The following is a 20,390-nucleotide window of genomic DNA, read 5'->3' as shown; positions in this document are numbered from 1 at the left end:
AGTAATTACTTTATCTTAATTTATCCTTGTATGCTACTGGAATCACTATATTATTTAAGGAAATAAATGCCACCATCCGTGTGACATCTGGAACAGATGCACCATGGATGTCCTTAATTTATCTGACACTTGATATCTTCTGAGTGCCTGAATTCTGTGCTGAATAGTCATGGATAGCTTTTGTGGCCGATTTAACTATTCTCACTGTTGAGAAGCCTACACAGACCATTTGTTACAAATACCTAATTGTTATCATTTATAGATTAGGAAAGCAAGGAGTAATGTGTTAATATTTAGTTACGCAAGCATTTTGACATGACTTCATCCTATTATACCTACTCACTAGCCTTAGTAAATGTTAATTTTAAGACTTAACTTAAATGTTTATTATACAAAAATTAAAAATAAAAGTTTGGCTAATTTGCACAGACTGCCCACATACAAAAATTCTCAAGTACACATTCCATGGTAACACAGGTAAGAAAATTACACACAAAATAAAGAAATGGTTTTCAGAGTGTAAATGTTAAAATGGAGTTAATATACCTCTTCTCCTAGATCACGTTCTACTGGTTTCCCATCAACATGCTATGAAGTTGCAAGAAGGGCAATTTCAAAGTATGAGGGAGAGAAAGTAACAAACAAAAGGTTAGTGTAGACATAAATGATGCGATATTTTTAGTCCAGTCTGTTGGATAACAATAATAGGTTTATTTTCTCCTCAATATCCAGTGTCCTGCTATACTGATATTAATGTGCATGTCATTTCTCATAAGGATACAGAGAAGAGCAACAAAAATGATAAGGGGCCTGGAGGCTAAACTGTACGATGAACAGTTGAAAGAACCAGGTATGTCTACTCTAACAAAGAGAAGGACTAGAAGTGACAAAGAAGCTGTCTTCCAATATCTGAGGGACTGTCACAGAGATGTTGACCTATTCTCCAAAGCACCAGAGGGGAGGGCAAGAAGTAAGGGGTGGAAGACCATTAAAGAGAGATCCAATCTAGAACTAAGGAGAAATTTCCTGACAGTGAAGACAATCATGGAATAGCTTGCCTCCAGAAACTGTGGGTGCTCCTTCATTTGAGGCTTTCAAGAACAGATTGGACAATCATTTGGTATAAGATCTTATGCCTGAGCAGGGGAATGGACTATAAGACCTCAAGGTCCCTTCCAACCCTTTTATTCTGTCTTCTAAGTCTAGCTTCTACCAAGTCAATGGAATCTGTTGCAGGGGTTGCTACAGACAGTATGCTGAACCTAGTCACCTTCCATTCTTTCTGATCATTGACTCACAGAAAACAAACTTCAAAAGTTGGCCACTGCAGAAATCAATACACATAGCACATGTTGGAATGTAGTAAAAAATAACACCCACTCCAATCTCACCACTCCTCCATGAACAGAATGCAAGATATACTAATTGTACTAATCAGTGCTTTTATCGTATCTATGTGGAACGAAAGACCTGCTGATTCCCCTGTGAAAGTGAATGGCAATACATTACTGCTTTTAGGTTATAAAGATCGGATTCAGCAATATAGGCAGCATAGAGAGTGCATGGAAGTGATGCAAATCTTCTGTTCCATCATTTTTTTATATACTAAAAATAGGAATAGAACCATCTGTTTACAGTATAGCGAATTCAGCTTCAAATAAGTTGCAAATGAGCAACTTCAGAGAAAGGTGTGCACTGAAGAAAAAGTGCATTAATGGATGGCCAACAGTTTTATAAAACAAATTCTCACAAGTATGGAATCCCAGGGCTCCAGTATGTGATATGGTTCAGCTAGGATGCTGCAAATGAAACAGAATCTGTAATATTCCCGATAAGCATTAACAAACCTGCCATTTCTGGCCTAAGGGTATAAGGTCTCCCTTTCAGGTTTTTGGCCACAATCAGCTATTTCTGCTTCTGCCTAGGACAGGGGTAGGCAACCTCGGCTCTTTTATGACTCATGGACTTCAACTCCCAGAATTCCTGAGCCAGCACGGCTGGCTCAGGAATTCTGGGAGTTGAAGTCCATGAGTCATAAAAGAGCCGAGGTTGCCTACCCATGGCCTAGGATCTATTTGCCAATTGCACAATCTCTGGTATCACCATTACAGTATATCAATCTCAAGGTCTCACTAAAAATCTATTATTTGTATGTACATCCAAATTATACGCCACAAAAGAACAGAGTAAATGTGGAAAACAAGGAGAAAATAAACCTTAGAATTATATAGTAATTGGGAAAGTTAGTTCTTCATTTACTATGCATAAGAACACAAATTATACTGAAGGAATACAATGGAAAGCCCACAGATTAGCCTATTAAACTGATATATCACCTTCATGATGAATAAATGAGTATAGTTAGTTATGTTCAATCAAATTATTTTAGATTTGGATTTATATTGCATTTGTTGTTCAGAATTTATCAAATATATGGCTTCTTCCTGATGTTGGTGATTTAGCAATATTGATGCATTTGACAGTACAGAGCCATGTTGTTGTTTTTTATCTCAGTCAAGGCAACAGTGGAAATAGAATTATTCTGCTACATGAAACTTCTATGAATTGAGTTTTATATCCATCTTTATGTGCTTCCAATGCATATTTATTAGACAAAAATTTAAATATTGGAGCTAACCTTTTCCAGAGATTCACTTTGCAAGTCTTCTAGACTACTTGAAATTTTTTTCTGAGATATCCTTCAAAATATAATGGCAACAATTAATGAAATCATACATATACCAAATCACATTGATGATAGCAACAATTATTTGACATTTACAAAACCCTTCCACATAACCTGCAATCTTAAGTTTGAATAATAAATGCCACCAGTAGGACTCTTAGCTGTTAAGACATGGGTGTGTCCATCTACATGAAAATAGGCTAGAGCAAGTTAAGATGCTTCCAGAACGTTAATATGGACATAATTTGTAATATACATTGTATTTGAAGGGCAGAAGTGTACTGGTTTTTGACAGATGCATCGGGAATGCAAGAATCTTTTCCTTGCCATCCAAATGCCAGAACACAGAAGACTCCAGGGCGACTGATTTGTTTATCAAAGGAAAACAAAACAGACTGTGAACGTAGTAAGTAAATTATTATTAGACTATGTGGGAGGCAAAGGAGGAAGAATGAATTGCACTTTATAGATCATATAAAGAAAACACATAAATATATAAAGAACAAGTAAATAGGCTGTGAGGAAGGGGAAGACATAACAAGAGCCTTGGTGGAGCAGTGGGCTAATGCCTCCTTAAGTAACACCAGCTGCCTGCAATTAGTGCAGGTTCGAGTCCCACCAGGCTCAAGGTTGACTCAGCCTTCCATCCTTCCGAGGTAGGTAAAATGAGGACCCAGATTGTTGGGGGCAATAAGCTGACTTTGTAATAATGCCGCTTGGGGGGGGGGCGAAAGCCCTAATAAGCAGGCATATACATAGAATGAAGGCTACTGCTAAGCACATTTGATTTGTGCTTAGATTGTAAGCCGCCCTAAGTCTTCGGAGAAGGGCGGGATATAAATGGGATTAAAAAAAAAAAAGCTTTGGTTGATGGATTCAATAATATCCTCCAAAAGAGAAAATTCAGAAGTGGTGCTTAAACTAGATCAACTTAAGATTTGTTTCCTTTTCTTCCCTTACCACTTATTTTAACTTCTTTCATTCGGTGGTACACTCTTTTCTGTGCTTTTCATAACATAATCTACTTTGAAAGGTAACAGCGAGAGGTGTATGCATCAATGGATATATTGATAGAAAACCTCATTTAGATAAACTAGACAATAAACTCCTACAGATGGACCAGAATAGACACGTTTTTCTAACTCATTGTAGCGGTATCTCTTACAATGACTTTGATAATTTGATCAAAAAGATTTCAGTTATTTTTCTTACCTATTTTGAAATTCCAGGGTTTCCCCATTTGTCAAAGATAGTTTATTTGAGGGAACTGGAGAGCTTCCCCTGTTGATGATAACAATATTTTATTGTTGTTAGCCGCCCTGAGTCCTTCGGGAGATAGGGCGGCATATAAGTCCCAATAATAAATAAAAAAATAAATAAATATGGTGTTATTTGAATTTGAATTTAATTTAAATAGAATTTAAGGGGCAATCTTTTACTTAGTTTAACTCTATCTCAGGCTATATTACCCAAACAAACATACATAGAGTAACTGTGTAGCCCACAATTAACTGTGAAAAATAAACTGTATAGCAGAAATAGGATACTTTCAGTTACCTCAACAAACTAAGGAAAAAGTTAGCTCTTACCTGATTTCCAGTATTTTCTGTGATGCAGGGAGTAACATAGGTGGGGCCAAGTCCCCCTGAGGTATCTATGTAGAAAACATTTCAGTGTCGATTAACTTTCACAGAAAAAAGCGACAAATTAAGTGCATAACTGAAAGAAAGAAAAAGCAAACCAACCTCTGATTTATATTCTATTTGTGGTGCATGTATGTGGTTCCATTTCCTTAAGGTTGCTTCAAAATCAACTTCCCCACTACCAGACAAAACTCTTTCTGAGGTCCCTTGAAGGTGCAAAATTTTTAAAACGTCAGTTAAAAGGGCCAAAGCTCACAATATTACCAAAGTCTAAATACCAATTGGCTGAAATCAAATATGTAAAGAATTCAGCAAGAAAAATTAAATAAAGTGGATTCATTTAATAAACAATTTCTGATATATGTTGCTGATTGTTACATAATCTCTTTAACAACTATATAATTCTACATTTTCTAGAAAGGAAAAGATATGATTTCCCGAAGTTGTAATTTCAGAATTGAAAATGGTTAAAGGATTTTAAGAATATCAGTTTGGTGTAGTAATTAAGGCACTAGCTACTAACCAGAAGACAGGTAAGTGCTAGTTTCACCTTTGGCACGAAAACAGCTGAATGACCTTGCGCCGGTCACTCTCCCTTAGCCCTAGGAAGAACTTAATGGCAAACCAATTCCAAAAATCTTTACAAGGTAACTGCAGGAACTAATCCCAGAAATTTATTTTTTATACAAAGTATATAAAAATGCAAATATAAAATAGAGAAAGAAAAGGATAAAGTACAAATAAATAAAGGATCTTAAAAAGCTAGGGAAATTATAATTTTCCAGTATATCATTAGTAAATTATGAACTGATTGAATATTTTGCCTTAGATAACTAAAAATCATATTATGCTATGAGCAAGAATTAATTTCAAGAACCATGGCCCGCTCAGTATAAATCACTACATAAAATTATAAGTTATAGTTGACACAATCAAAACTGAGAATCTGTTCTGCTTTAAATGTCTTATGAAATTGAAATATGAACCCTGTATATAGAAGAACACAATCATTAGATGGGAAAGATTGTGGTTTTGAAGTAATTAGATCTCAACTAGCAATAGCACTTAGACATATATACCACTTCATAGTGCTTTACAGCCCTCTCTAAGCGGTTTACAGAGTCAGCATATTGCCCCCAACAATCTGGATCCTCATTTTACCGACCTCAGAAGGATGGAAGGCTGAGTCAACCTTGAGCTGGTCAGAATCGAACTGCTTAACTGCTGGCAGCCGGCAGTCAGCAGAAGTAGCCTGCAGTATTACATTCTAACCACTGAGCCACCTGGGCTTCTACGTATTGGCAATCATGTAAAGACAGCTCTACAGCTTTTTAACATATCAGCACCAAATGGCTAGATTATTAAGGTTCTCTTCTGTAACCCTAAAATGAGAGAATACATCTACTGTAAATAATTTTAAATCTAGAAATTTGATGAAGTAATTCATTAACATTGGTCCTTGTGGAAAAAATATTACAAATACTAATTAATCAAGATGATTGAGCACCATTTGAGCTACAGCTGGTGCAGAGTGCAGCAGGGCAGGTAGTTTTGGGGGCCTCAAGAATGGCTCCTGTAACACTACCTGTCTTGCTTCCAGGTGCAATTCAAGGTGTTGGTAATCACCTTTAAAGCCCTTCATGGCATGGGTCCAGGTTACTTGAGGGATCTTCTCAACCCACTGGGATTGGCCTGTACCATTTGTGCCGGCAGAGGAGGCATGCTGCGGATCCCATCAGCCTGATTATTTTGGCTGGCGGGATCCAGGAAGAGGGCCTTCTCTGCTGGAACATCTTGCCCCCCTCCCCATTGTGAGGTTGGCCCCAACCCTCTTATTTTTTCATAAGGGCCTAAAGACATGGCTTTGCCACTCAGCTTGAGGCTTCAGAGGGGGGACCAGCCCCATGGAGGTGGTTGATTGAGTAATAACAGATCCCACCTCTCCCCATCCTCTCCATGTGTCTTTGGTTTTAATGGTTCTTTTGTTAACTTTTTATGTTTTAACTTAGATGTAATTGTAAGTCCCAGAATTGCCCTATGGTAAGATGGGCAGCTAATAAATTTTATACATAAATAAAATTTGTCTGATTAAATTAAATAAATATAGATACTGCAGTTATAACTCTGATGCATTTTGAGGATGCCTGAAAAGCATAATTATTCTTGATAAGTAGTTCTCTAGTAACTACTCATGGGAAGGCAAGGTAATTTTAATATTATTCAATGTTTGAGAAAAACAAATATAGATTATTCCATGGTATAACAATATATAAGAAGCTTCTGGCTAAAAAACGTTTTCCCCAAAACAAATAGATTCAAAAATCTCTGTTGAAGATATAGATAATTCCACATGACATATTTCAGAGGGAAAATCTTCAGAGTTTTATGCCAAATAATATTTGTTAGATTTACCTATGTAGAAGGAGGTGCTAATCAAATTATATTTAAAGAAAGTATAATTTCTGTAACATTAAATCAAAACTACAATATATAAATACCATTTATGTAAGAAATATAGAGTACTATGTATGAATATGGGGAGGGAGGGAGGGAGGGAGGGAGAGAGGGAGAGAGAAGGATGGTACAGTAATCAGGTTATTTTTTATGTTGTTCCATTACAGTTTTACCCATAGTAGCCAAACATAGTTAATTACAGCAGATTGGATCACTAAAAGTTTTGTGGTAAATAGGTTTTTTTAAAGATACATTACACAACTGGAAAATATAACCATTCACAATAAAATATTGCCCCATAATATTTAGTTTACATATCATGTTTAGATAAATGGGGGCAAGGCCACAGAGAAGTTACTTCTTGCAATTCTTCCTGTATTTTTTGCCTGCTCTGGGGAAAAACTGAGCAATTTAGCACAACTTTTTTGCTAGACCTATCATTTAAGAAATATTAAAGGATTAGGCTTGGTATTAGCCTAATAATGACTACAAGATGGGAAATATGATGATTAAAGTAATTTCTGATGTCAAATTATGTACCATGTCAGCAAGTATTACACTATAGCTTTATTTAAACTGCAATACTATAATTACAGGTTTACTTAAACTATAATGCATTAGTTGTACATTATTATGGCTAAATAGGTTTGAAACCTATTTTATTTGGGTATGCAGCTTTTATTTTAAAGAAGGAAGAATAAATGTTCTATATATATGCTTTCCATTCTGACTAGATATCCACATAAATTGTCAGTTCCTGTATTTAGAAAAGCCTAGTCATGAAGATAAGTGAACACAAAGAAAATAGATTAAGAATGAAATCAGTTTTAACAATGGAAGCAAGAATTATCTGAATACAATTTGCCATACCATCCAATAAACGTTTCATGCTTAAGGAAGACAGTTTGAAGAATGTAGACACAGGAGACCAAATACCAACTAATATTCTTTCAACTTTTATTGTTTTTCTCATTAGTTTTACGTTATTGTGGGAAAAATCATTATTAAACAATAATAATGCTTCCATTGTCAAAATTATTATTATCATAGTAACTAAGCAATACTTTGAGCTCTGACATCTGGAGACTTTTGTAATCTATACAGGTAAATTGAGGTGATTGAGATCTCAAACAATGAAGCTTCCTGGAAAGCATAAATGGAATATTTGTTACGTTACAATGTTCTCTAAATTCCTGCACGTGAAAAGGATATGAATTACACAGAATACAAAACACATTACATTTATGTTACACTCACCAACTTACCTTGCTGGCATTCTTTCCCCTTTTAAAGATAAGGTTTTAAAAATGTGTTCCAATGTAATTATTTTACAATTTCTACTGGTATGAATGTTTTACAGTTATTAATTGAGAATTTTATCACTTCTTCTTGACTTGCAAATGATGGAAAGGCATTTGCAGGCAATGATATGGTGATTTTTATCCATACCTATTCCTTGTATGAAAAGGGTGATTTGATCAAAGTTTTTTCTTCGTCTTTCAATCTGTACTTTGCTGTTCAGTTCCTTCTGATTCTTAGTGATTGTCTACATTGTCTGTCAATAACTGCTTTCTCGAGTTTTAATAAGTTCAAGTTTAAATCACCAGAGATAATATAAGTCATGTTGTCTTCTGTTAGCCTATTTTTGATTGCCTTTTATTTTTCCAATGATCAGTCCTTCTCTAATACTCTTGATTTCACGTTGTGGTTCAGTATATCTAAGCAGCTTGATTGTTAGCTGTATCTTCTAGGGCCCATTTTAACTTCATATCTAGCTCTAATTCAGTGATCAAACCTTTCTACCCATCATCAATTTTACAATCTTTTTAACAAAGTTCCTCCAAATATTTTCACCTTTTTAATATTCTTTCTTCAGATCTTTGTGTTCTATATTTACATAACATGTTATCCTAATTTTCTTAAATAAATCTCCTGTACTTCCCTCCAAATATTATCCGCACCCACTTTGTCGTGTCTGTTTAGATGTAATTCCTTAGATGTAAGATGTCTCTTCTTATTTAATTCAGCCTGTAGCTGGGCAAACTTTTCTGCCTCTGTTGCCTTCTGAATACAGCCTTTCTTTAGTTATTTTCAACATATCAGCAGCAAGCCATTTCTGTTTCTTTTACCTTTTTATAGTACACTGTAGTAAACAGCTGCATAATCATATTATTTTAAAATGTTCCCTCTGAAACAACCGCACAAGCATTTATCAGTCCATTCAATTTTAAAGGAAATGGAAATAGGTTGTTTTTCCCACAACTGTATTTCTATATAGTAGCTTGTGGATTATAGCTCTAATCAATATTAAACTATATTCACCTGCTAAAAACGCAAATGGTACAGCAAAAAAAAGTTTAATCTTCTTTTACCTTTCCCATATTGACAATGCAATCTACTGATGAAAAGCATGTGATTACATAATAAACATAGAGGTTACTACACTGTGTTCCACACAAAATATCCACAGAGCTTCAAAGAAGAGATGGTAATGAAGGCAGTTGGCCATTTTTTGAGCATTAGATAAATTTTAGTTATTAAATTAGATGAGACCATTTTGAGGATCTTCCAATCAATACATCAGTAATTAATTATACCTTGGACCGCCAGCATTATTTCTTTCACCCTTCGGTACTGGCTTAGCAAAACAGTTAACTCTTCTATGCGACGGTCCTATAAAGGAAAAGACAACAACACTGAATTTATAAGAGTATCAAAATAATCACACAGAAAGTTCTGAGTGGAACATTAGATACATGAGACTTTTTCTAGTCTTCCAAATCCTGAAGTTATTTCTGTGGGATGGTTTATAGGTAACCCTGTAGGTAGGTTATCCCATTAGCCTTTAAGACTCCATGATAGGTATGGAAGTGTCCGTGTATCAACTCCTGTGATAGCAAATGGGTGCTATGTTAGTGGTCCTGTGTTTTCTGGACATCCTCTTCTGAATCAAATCTGAAATAATGCACCATCATATTCAACAGTGCACAAGTGCATTAGTGTGCCTTTGCCACTCCTTCTGCAGATGGCTAGCATCTTGGTAATGAGACAGCATGTGAGGCCGCTTGCAACATTTTTTAACTACAACTGTTAGCAAAATAATATACACAGTATTTGCTTTAAAAGTCACATTATTATTTCAGTAAGATGCATCAGCCTGTACATTAATACAAAACTATCTATCATCCTCTCTATCCGCCCCCATTTCTCAAAGACATGCTAGTCTAATTTAGCTAAACCACACAGTTGATTTAAACTTTCGATAAGCTAATACAATCCCCAGAATGATAGCCAGTTTGTTCATGGAAGTAAGCCATCAGTCCTTTCTCCAGTCCAAGTATTCATTAGACATTATTGGTTTTATTTTATTTCCAGGCACAAAAAGACGTATGGTTAAGGTCTCTCTAAGGTAATGAAATGGGTGGGGAAAAAATCATGACAGGGTAGTTAGCTACTTCAATTCTGGATAACCATATTTTAAGAAATACTGATATAAAATTATTTAAATTACCATGCAAAGAGGAGGTCCCTTATAAAGAACCAATTCCCCTCCCCAGTTATAGCTTGAATATAATCTATATTCCATAAAATATAAAGAAAAATAGAATAATTATAATAAAAGATTAAGATATTTTACCACTGTAATAATTAAAAATAAAAACAAAATTCTGAAAGGCTAGAGTCAGCATAAGGGATTAACAAAGCACTAAAAGGCCAGTACATTATACAATGCCAGAAACCATGACCTTAAAATGAGTGCATCACGGATAGCTTCCAAAGAGGAACAGGGAGACAGAGCAGATATCTAAGGAATGAAGAAGCCGGCCAAAGAAATAAATGAGCATGCATTAACCAATTAGAATTGCGCACAGTGAGATTTTGAGCAACAGCACAGATATAAAACCTTTTAAAAGAGACAATGCAAGTGGCATGCTCTTTATCCTCAGGAAAACTTCCCTTTTCTTGAGTTGGATTGGGCCAGAACTAGCAGTGAGAGAATAAGAGACTTGGTGGCTCAGGGGGTTAGGACGCCGAGTTTGTCGATCAGAAGGTCGGCAGTTTGGTGGGTTGAATCCTGAGTGCCGCGTAACAGAGTGAGCGCCTGTTACTCATCCCAGCTTCGGCCAACCTAGCAGTTCGAAAGCACGTAAAAATGCAAGTAGAAAAATAGGGATCACTATGGTGGGAAGGTAACAGCGTTCCGTGCACCTTTGGCATCTAGTCATGCCGGCCACATGACCACGGAGACGTCCTCAGACAAGTGCTAGCTCTTCAGCTTTGAAACGGAGATGAGCACTGGCCCCTAGAGTAGGAAACGACTAGCACGCATGTGCGGGGGAACCTTTACCTTTACCTTAGCAGTGAGAGAACAAGAGAGATGAGTGAATGTGTAGCTGCAGTTGCTTGTGAGCTATTGAAGGAGTTTGTGCATATTTGTCAAAGAGGAGTAAGAAAGTGACTGTCTATACCTGGAACTCAAACAAATAAGGCTAGCTGGATTTGGGAGAAAATTTTGTTAACACCAAATAGCAATATTCATAGCTACATGATCACCCACTGCATCTTGATTTAAACTTTTGATACTCAACATCTTTCAGTTTAAACGGGGTGGAGAAATGCAGAATGGTAAGGACAGGATATTCCTTAGCAAGGAGGGGTTTTTTTCCCCTTTTAAAATCTCTCTCTTAAAGAGATTCCTGGAGGAATATGGCAGAATGAATACAGCTCAATGGACAAGTGGATCCAACATTTGCAGCAATTTACAAAGGAGCTGGTACAGATTGTCTCATATGATCTTCTGGATCAAAGAGATGAGAAATTGCTCAAGCTGTTTCTCCCTATGGTTGCTCCTCTTCCTCACAAAGAGACTGCAAGACAGTTATCTCTGGCGGTGGGGGTGACGATGAAATTGGGAGATGGGAATGCACCATATTTTTCCCAGCTGCAAACAAAGTCTTTCGAACAACACACAGTTTGTGCACCTTCCTTGCTGCCTTTTTTCAGAAATTGCCTTTTACTTACTTTAAACCAATTAAAGACACCTGCAGAGGGGCAAGGCTAGAAGTACTGGGTGAGAGCTTTCAGTCTTCAATATAAGAATATAAAGATTTACTTTTATAATCTTTAAGAACTTACCGGTAAACAGCTGAGAGCAAGACAAAGTTTTGGCTACAGAAAATTTTAAGGGGTCAGAAAATTCTGGAGTTTTGGGCTTTGAACATTAAGCCTCTTGAGATTATTTTTTAAATAAATAAATGTATGCCTGTGGGAAATAAATTTTGGGTTTTGAGACTGGAGGCATAAAAGACAAGCAATTTATAATGGAGTTTACACACACCTTTAGGAACCGCAGGGAGTTTTGCATCATGAATTTATGTTAGCTTTGTTGGATCTTTTTGAGAACACTTGGTTCCCAGATGAAAATGTTACGGAACAACTTATGTAGCAAAATTTATTTGACAAAACTATAACAAGATTCTGAATAAGTATTTGTCACCAGATAGAAAGAGAAGACTCGATTAGGCTCTACAAATTACAAAGAAAATAAAAATGATAATCCCAAAGGACAATTGCAATAATTTCCTTTTGCTGGATTTACAAAAGAGACTGTTTAAAATGCTAACGTAATTTGTAACCAGGATCAACAACCATTTGAATGGATTACAGAAAAAGACTGCCCCTATAGAAGAAAAAAGTTGGTTTATTCAACTAAGAATAAAATGGGATATGTTATTTTGGGTGGCCCCTTCTGAATTTACTGATATTTTAATTGGCAAAATATGGTACTTGATTTATTTGTTTATTTTATTTTATTTTTATTTTATTACATTTATATACCGCCCTTTCCCGGAGGACTCAGGGCGGTTTACAGGGTAATTAAAAACCAAAAATACAAAAGTTAAAAACCAAGTTTAAAAAAGATTAAATTTATCCCTGTATAAATAAAACCCCAATTAAAATAAATTAATCCTCAGCCTGGGCCAGAGAGCTCAAAGAGCCAGGTCTTCAGGCCCCGGCGGAATGAACGGAAGTCGGGGGCAGTCCTCAGCTCCACTGGCAGCTGGTTCCAAAGGGCAGGCGCCCCCACTGAGAAGGCCCTATCCCTGGGTGTTACCTGCCGGCAATCTCTTACCGGTGGCACCCTGAGAAGACCCTCCCTGTGGGAGCGCACTGGACGAAGGGAACTTGATGCTGGCAGCAGGTGTTCCCTCAGATATACCGGACCCAAGCCATGTAGGGCTTTATAGGTCATCACCAGCACCTTGAATTTCACCCGGAGGGCAACCGGAAGCCAATGCAGCTCGCGGAGTAGAGGTGTTACGTGGGAGTATCGGGAGACCCCCATCACAACTCGCGCGGCCGCATTCTGCACCAGTTGAAGCCTCCGAGTGGCCCTCAAGGGCAGCCCCATGTAGAGAGCGTTGCAGTAGTCCAAACGGGAGGTCACGAGCGCATGAGTGACTGTGCGTAGGGCATCTCGGTCCAGATAGGGTCGCAACTGGCACACCAGGCGAACCTGGGCAAAAGCCCCCCTGGTCACGCCTCCTATATGGTCTTCAAAATTGAGTCGTGAATCCAGGAGGACGCCCAAGTTGCGAGCCCTATCAATGGGGGGTAACACCTCACCCCCCATTGTTAGAGATGGAATAGTCTGGTTGACCCGAGATGCCGATATGCACAGCCACTCAGTCTTGGCGGGATTGAGACGAAGCCTGTTTCTCCCCATCCAGACCTGGACCGCCTCCAGGCACTCGGACATCACGGCGAGGGCATCGCTGGGTTGGTTAGGGGTGGAAAGAAAAAGTTGGGTATCATCAGCGTACTGATGATACCCCACCCCGAAACCACGAATGATCTCACCCAGCGGCTTCATATAGATGTTGAACAGGAGGGGCAAGAGAACCGACCCCTGAGGAACTCCACAAATGAGAGGCCTCGGGGCGGATCTCTGCCCTCCCGTCAACACCGACTGCGAGCGGCCCATGAGATAGGAGAACCACCGTTAAACAGTGCCTCCCACTCCCAACCCCCTGAGACGCCGCAGCAGGATACCATGGTCGATGGTATCAAAAGCCACTGAGAGATCTAATAGGACCAGGACAGAGGAGCAACCCCTGTCCCTAGCCCTCCAGAGATCATTCACCAGCGCGACCAATGCCGTCTCCGTGCTGTATCCGGGTCTGAAACCCGATTGGTACGGGTCCAGATAATCAGTTTCCTCCAGGAACAGAGGAAGCTGATGCGCCACCACACTCTCAACAACCTTCGCCAAAAAGCAAAGGTTGGAGACTGGACGATAGTTATTTAAAACAGCAGGGTCCAAGGCAGGCTTCTTGAGGAGGGGTCTCACCACCGCCTCCTTCAAGGCGGCAGGGAAGACACCCTCCTTCAAAGAAGCAGTTATTACTGCATGGAACCAGCCTCGTGTCCCCTCCCGGGCCGCATAAGCTAGCCAGGAGGGGCACGGATCCAACAAACAGGTGGTGGTGCTCAGCCTCCCCATGATCCTGTCCACATCATCAGGGGAAACAGGGTCGAACTCAGTCCAGATAACATGCTCAAGACTGTCTGATTCCTCCACATCAGACTCTGCCCAGTCAGAGTCCAGACCAGTCCGGATCTGAGCGATTTTATCCGCCAGATGATGACTAAACTCCTCGGCTCGTCCCCGCAAGGGATCCTCCCTCACCTCCTTATTAAGGACGGAGCGAGTTACCCTAAACAGGGCGGCTGGGCGATTATCTGCGGACGCGATAAGGGCAGCAAAGTAGTTAGACTTCGCCGTCCTTATCGCCGCAAGATAAGACCTTATAAAGGTTCTTAACTGCAATCGGTCAGATTCGGATCGGCTGGACCTCCAACCGCTCTCTAGACCTCATCTCCAAATCTTCATCTCCCAGAGCTCCACAGAGAACCATGGAGCCCGGCGGGATCTGCGCCGGGTCAGAGGTCGCAAGGGTACAACGCAGTCAAGTGCCCCGGCGGCCGCCCTTTCCCAGGCATCCACCAGAGCATCGACTGGGCTGTGGGTAAGGGTGATGTGTATAGGCCCAAGCGCCCTCTGGAACCGTTCCGGGTCCAATTTGCTCACATTTAATATGATGTAAAGGTTCTTTTCCTTATACCTACTTTATGAAATCCTAAATTTATAGAAGTTAAACTGGCTTTGTATTTAACTGCTTTTTGAAAAATTAAAGTGAGGACTTGGTCTTTTTAAAGGAGAAAATATTTCTCTTTGTTATGCTAAATGTTATTCTTTTGTTTATATTATGATACTAGGATTATTTTATATATAAAAAGGTAAAGGTAAAGGTTCCCCTGCACATGCGTGCTAGTCGTTTCCAACTCTAGGGGCCGGTGCTCATCTCCGTTTCAAAGCTGAAGAGCCAGCGCTTGTCCGAGGACGTCTCCATGGTCATGTGGACGGCATGACTGGACGCCAAAGGCGCACGGAACGCTGTTACCTTCCCAACGTAGTGGTCCCTATTTTTCTACTTGCATTTTTACATGCTTTCAAACTGCTAGTTTGGCAGAAGCTGGGATGAGTAACAGGCGCTCACTCTGTTTTGCGACACTCGGGATTCGACCCGCCAAACTGCCGACCTTCTGATCGACAAGCTCAGCATCCTAACCCACTGAGCCACCGCGTCCCTTGATTTATATATATATGAAATGTGAATGTGCTTATACCTTAGAGTTGTGGAATGTACGCTATAGGGATAAGGTGCTTTTTGGAATGTGGTTTATTGGAGTTTGTTTTTTGTAAGGGAGGAATGGTTTTTGTCAAATGTGGGCTTTCTTTTATTTAGATTACATTACGATACTAGAACCATTGTATGGCTTTTAAATGTTATAAATGATTAAGTTATACGCCAAGCTACGAAGACTACTTTCACTGGGATAGCCATGCCACTTCTAGCTTGCCAACAGTTACGAGGGGGAACGGGAGCATATGGAATGCATAGTGGTTTCTAGCCGTATGGGAAGCAAGGCTGCTGGAGATATGTTATGGCGAGGAGAGAATTTCTTCTCATAACAACTGCCTGAAGATTAATTGGACAATGTGACCTGGACTGTCAGAGAGGAAAGGGAAAGTTTTACTTTTTAAATTATCCTTCTGGTGCCATATTGCCAGAGCTGGTTTTCCATTCATTAGTGCCAGTATGCTTTGCCCAATAAAGTTTTGCATTAGGGAATTGGAATGTCTCAGGTGTGCTTACTTCGTGGGATCATCAGCCACAACCTTGACATTACAGCTGAGATGTAGAATGTTTAGCTCCATATATACATTAGTTAACGTTACAATTTTAGATTTTTGTTTGGATCTTTTGCTGGTAACTGGATTGAAGAACAATGGCACTATGTGACTTCCCTATGGCTAAAAGAGGAGGTGAAGAGATTATGAAATTGTTTACATTTGTCATGATGAGAGTGGGAAATCACTTTTTGGGGGGAGGGAGTTCTTTTCATACATTTGTCTTCCTTTTCCTTACATTATTTTATCTTTTTTTAATCTTCTGGTTTGTATTATCTTTTATTATGCTATTCAAAACAATTAATAACATTGGTTTTTTTTTAAATCTCCTTAAGAGGGAAAGGCTGGGCTTGTTCTTCAGATCAGATAGGAAAAATTAGAGCAGAGTTTAGTTCAGCTCTGTAACTAAAGGCATAAGGCAGGTGCAGCTGGATGCTAAACTGATTATCTATTAACATTGCCTTCCAACAAACCAAACCAACCCCAACCCCCAGGACTAACTCATAACTGCTTTCTTACCTTTTCCTGATTTGCAGCCAAGAGTGATTCCATTCCTACTTTTAAACACTGGACTTCTTGCTCTAAAAATGGAAACAATATTTGTATAGTGTGAATTACCCCAAATGGAATACAAAATGAGTGATTTAGTGAACTGTAATAGCTTCATTGCCCCTCTTCCCATTTAAATGACATACAGATGACAAATAGTTGCTGAGTATTAGTTCCCAGGTTTTATCAGATGTGTATGTCTCCTTAAAAAAAAAAGGTAAAGGTTTTCCCTGTCTAATTGTGTCTGACTCTAAGGGATCCTGCTCATGTCTGTTTCCAGCTGAGGGAGCCAGTGAAGCAAAGTTGCCTCCATGGTCCTGTGGCCAACGTGACTATCCACCAAGGAAGGTACACTGTTACCTTCCAACCAAAAAGTGGTACCTATTTACCTACTTGCCTTTTCATATTTTCGAACTGCTAAGTGGGCAGGAGCTGGGGCAAGACTGGGAGCTAGCTAGCTAACCTTCTAATCAACAAGCACAGCGTCTTAACCACCAGCCTACCGCCCCCTTTACATGTCTCCTAGGAGGTTTCAATTGTTGTTCCTCTTCCTCACCCTTCTCGCACAATTAGTGATGTTTTGGCCTCAGCTTTTTTTTTCACAATTCCACCCTACAATAGCTTTCCTTTGGTGGAAGAGAGAAGTTGAGACAGCTACACAAGGGAGGAGAATGTGGAAAAATTTTCTGTCACTGATTTTTATACAACATTCAAGTTAATGAAAATACAGCACAAAATAAAAACACAAGAGGAAAACAATTAGCCTAGAGTTGTACAACTGGTATGTTTAAGTATACACATAACCGTATCTGTGTCTGTAAAAAGACAGATTTCTATGGACTACAGAAACTAGTTGCTTATTAAAAAGCAATACATTGTGTCAATATTTTAAATATGAGAAAATGGACAGTTCAAACCAAAGTAATTGAGAGTGATTAACAATTTTTTTAAAAAAAAATCCAACTGCTTAAAACGTGACTTGAAAAGACAAAGATGTTTATAAAGTTCGGATTTTGTTTTTCTTTCCGATTTCTAAGAATAACTGCCTCTTTCTGCTTTACTAAATGATATAAAATTCCTCAGGAAAAAAAAATCTAGTAATTTCATTCAAGAGAAAAATGGTAGCAACTGCTCCACTGTATCTTTTTCTCTTAAATTTGCTTAAGAGAATTTTAGGAAAAGTCTTGTTATGCAAAAAATATTTACCACATACTATAACAACTTTTCACTAGTCTTATTAAACTATAAGATTTTTGTTTGTCTGTTTCTTTTAATGTGGGCTACCTTCATGGTCTTCTTCCAGATTGGATCGCAAGTATGCCTGTAATCACTAGATGGCAGCTAAGAAATATGAAAAACTCTGTTTCTTTGCTAACAACTAGGGCCTGCCTGGATTTCTTGCAGCCAGTTTGGTTGCCCTGTTTTAGCCTATATGTAAAATCTTAATTTTATGTTGGATTTAATCTAAGGTGATTTACTGTAATAGAACAGTCCAGTCACCCTTCAAAGATGAAACGTGGATAAATGGCTCAAATATTGTAAATGCTGCTAACTGGATGGAAGAGTCTTCATTGTAGACATAAAATTGTTAGCATTTTAGGAAAAAGATATAGCTGATAATGTAAAAATGGATTTGATTATAATATCTGCCCAAACAATTCTGAGGAATTTTAAATGAACATTTCCCAAGTTTGAGAGTTTTTTGTACAGCAATGCAAAATGATTCAATTTATTTAAGCTTCAAAGAAATAATCTGCAAAGATGGCAATGTGACACACAAGGAAAGTTCAAAGAAAGAATGAGCACTAGTTACGGATATTAGTATGGCATGGAGGAAATATTGTTTAGAGATAATTTCATGCAGAAAATTTGAATTATTAATTCTAATGATTTATAAAGTTTTGTAAAGTATATTGAGGGGGTAGCAGAATTAATAATTATATGTTTTGTTTTATTTTATCTTAAAAACTAAAATTGGCATAGATGGTGAAAAAAAGACAAGGCCATACAATGTGCAGTAACCAGACAGAAAAAAAAGTTCATCTTGTATTTAGAGATTTTTGAGAGCCAATTTAGTCTAGTGGTTAAGGCACCAGGCTACAAATTGGGAAACTGTGAGTTCTAGTGGCACCTTAGCCATGAAAGCCAACTGGGTGACTTTAGGCCAGTGACTCTCTCTCAGTCCAAATCACCTCACAGGTTTGTTGTTCTGGGGAAAAGAGCAGGAGGAAGATAAGTTAGATATGTTCACTGCCTTGAGTTATTTGTAAAGTTAATAAAAATGAGTTATAAACAAACAAACAAACATTAACCTTCTAAAAGAGTCACAGCAAGGTCTTTTAATATTTAAGAACTCTTCTCCTAAAAGTACTTTATTAGACAAATATTTTAAAAGGTCAATTTGTACTTTTTTTTTTACAAAACTATAAATGCTGGATGGGTACTGAAAGTAAAAAGGAAATAAGTTCTTAAATGGAGGTTGATACAATCCTGTCATTTCTCTGCAACTAGTAGCGATTTTCATTTCAGGATTTTTTCCCCCCAACTATCCAGTCTACCCTACAACTTGGCTGTTTACCATCCATTAAACTGCTGCTTAAAAATCTGTCAAAATTGTTTGAGTATTGCGACCCTCTGTAGAAAAGCACTTAAAAAAGATCTTTTGCATTTATGGGTTAGAGCTAGATTTTATTAAAAATAAACCCACCAAAATCAACAACATGTAATTAAGCTATAGCATTCTAGTTACTCAAAATGTAGCCATAAAGAGCTTGTATTAGAATTTACTGACTTTGACAGAACCTATTTAAAAGTGTTACATTATTATCTAATTTCAAACTGAGATTTATTTTTGTCAGATACAAACAACAAAAATGTTATCTGCAACACAAACCTTACAGTATAAGTAGTCCTCATTTAACAATCCTTTTTTCAACAACTGTTATAAGTCCCTGAAGTTATGGCCTTTACAGCATCCCACAGTAATGTCATCAACATTTATGATTTATTTACATTTTATCCCACCTTTATTCTATTATTAGTAACTCAAGGTAGCAAACATACATAGTCCTTTTTTCTGCTCCTATTTTCCCCTCAACAACAACCATGTAGAGCTGAGCTGAGAGAGAATAACTGGCCCAGAGTCACCCAGGACTTGGCAGTCCATCCCCAGTTATGACCAGAGGAGCATTACAAATTCTCCCATCTCCCCAATGTTGCTGCCCTTTTGTCCACCTTGCAGGGACTCCTTGGTGGTGGTGGCAGTGTTGGGGCTAAAGTAGAGGCCTGGGGCCTTCAGTAGTTTCAGCTGGCCACTTGCACTACTGTCCACACACTATTCTCACAAAGCTACAGAAGGGCTTGGAAGCTTTCCAAAGGATTGCGAGAATGGTGCAGGCTATTTGGAGAACAGCCCGAGTAGCCTCAGGAAGAAGACCTGGCATGGCCAGCAGCTGCCTTGCACTGGGCTGAGGTGGGCACGTCTCATTAACAGAGGGATGAAGATGACAAAATTCAGCTGTGCGTCTGTGGAGTGCAGAGTGGAGGGGTGGCTGGGGCTTTGTGCTGTAGCTCTGGACTAGTTGGCCATGGCATGGAGTTTGAGGAAGTGCTCCTCAGCAGTGGCATTAGGGTTGAACTAGCGACCTGTGAATGGTGGCGGCTGACTGAGAGTGAAGGCCCTGGGCCTCTATTCAGCCATAGCACCACTGCCATGAAGTACCAGTGTGCAGGGTGACTAAAAGGCAGAGATGAGAGGGAGCTGGGTGAGGGGAATTGAAAGGAAGGCAGAGATGAGGCAGTT

The 20,390-nt window shown here is 38.7% G+C and overlaps 1 protein-coding gene across 7 annotated transcripts in view; it reads right to left on the bottom strand.

Moving 5' to 3' along the window:
• PPFIBP2 (PPFIA binding protein 2) overlaps nt 1-20,390 on the bottom strand; it is an 85,611-nt gene that overhangs the window by 17,322 nt on the left and 47,899 nt on the right. For 6 of the 7 annotated variants that reach the window (XM_083348898.1, XM_083348900.1, XM_083348902.1 and 3 more), the window contains 7 exons: nt 16,559-16,620; nt 9,381-9,456; nt 4,432-4,535; nt 4,276-4,340; nt 3,899-3,967; nt 2,639-2,699; nt 547-588 (listed from right to left, as the gene is read on the bottom strand). In XM_083348898.1, coding sequence (XP_083205024.1) covers nt 547-588; nt 2,639-2,699; nt 3,899-3,967; nt 4,276-4,340; nt 4,432-4,535; nt 9,381-9,456; nt 16,559-16,620 — 479 coding nt within the window. The remainder of the gene's footprint in view (nt 1-546; nt 589-2,638; nt 2,700-3,898; nt 3,968-4,275; nt 4,341-4,431; nt 4,536-9,380; nt 9,457-16,558; nt 16,621-20,390) is intronic. The other variant, XM_083348901.1, reaches the window with a different exon arrangement.

Source organism: Vipera ursinii, assembly GCF_947247035.1.
Source record: "Vipera ursinii genome assembly, chromosome: 1".
Classification (NCBI taxonomy): domain Eukaryota; kingdom Metazoa; phylum Chordata; class Lepidosauria; order Squamata; family Viperidae; genus Vipera; species Vipera ursinii.
This window is presented reverse-complemented; position numbering and strand designations above follow the sequence as displayed.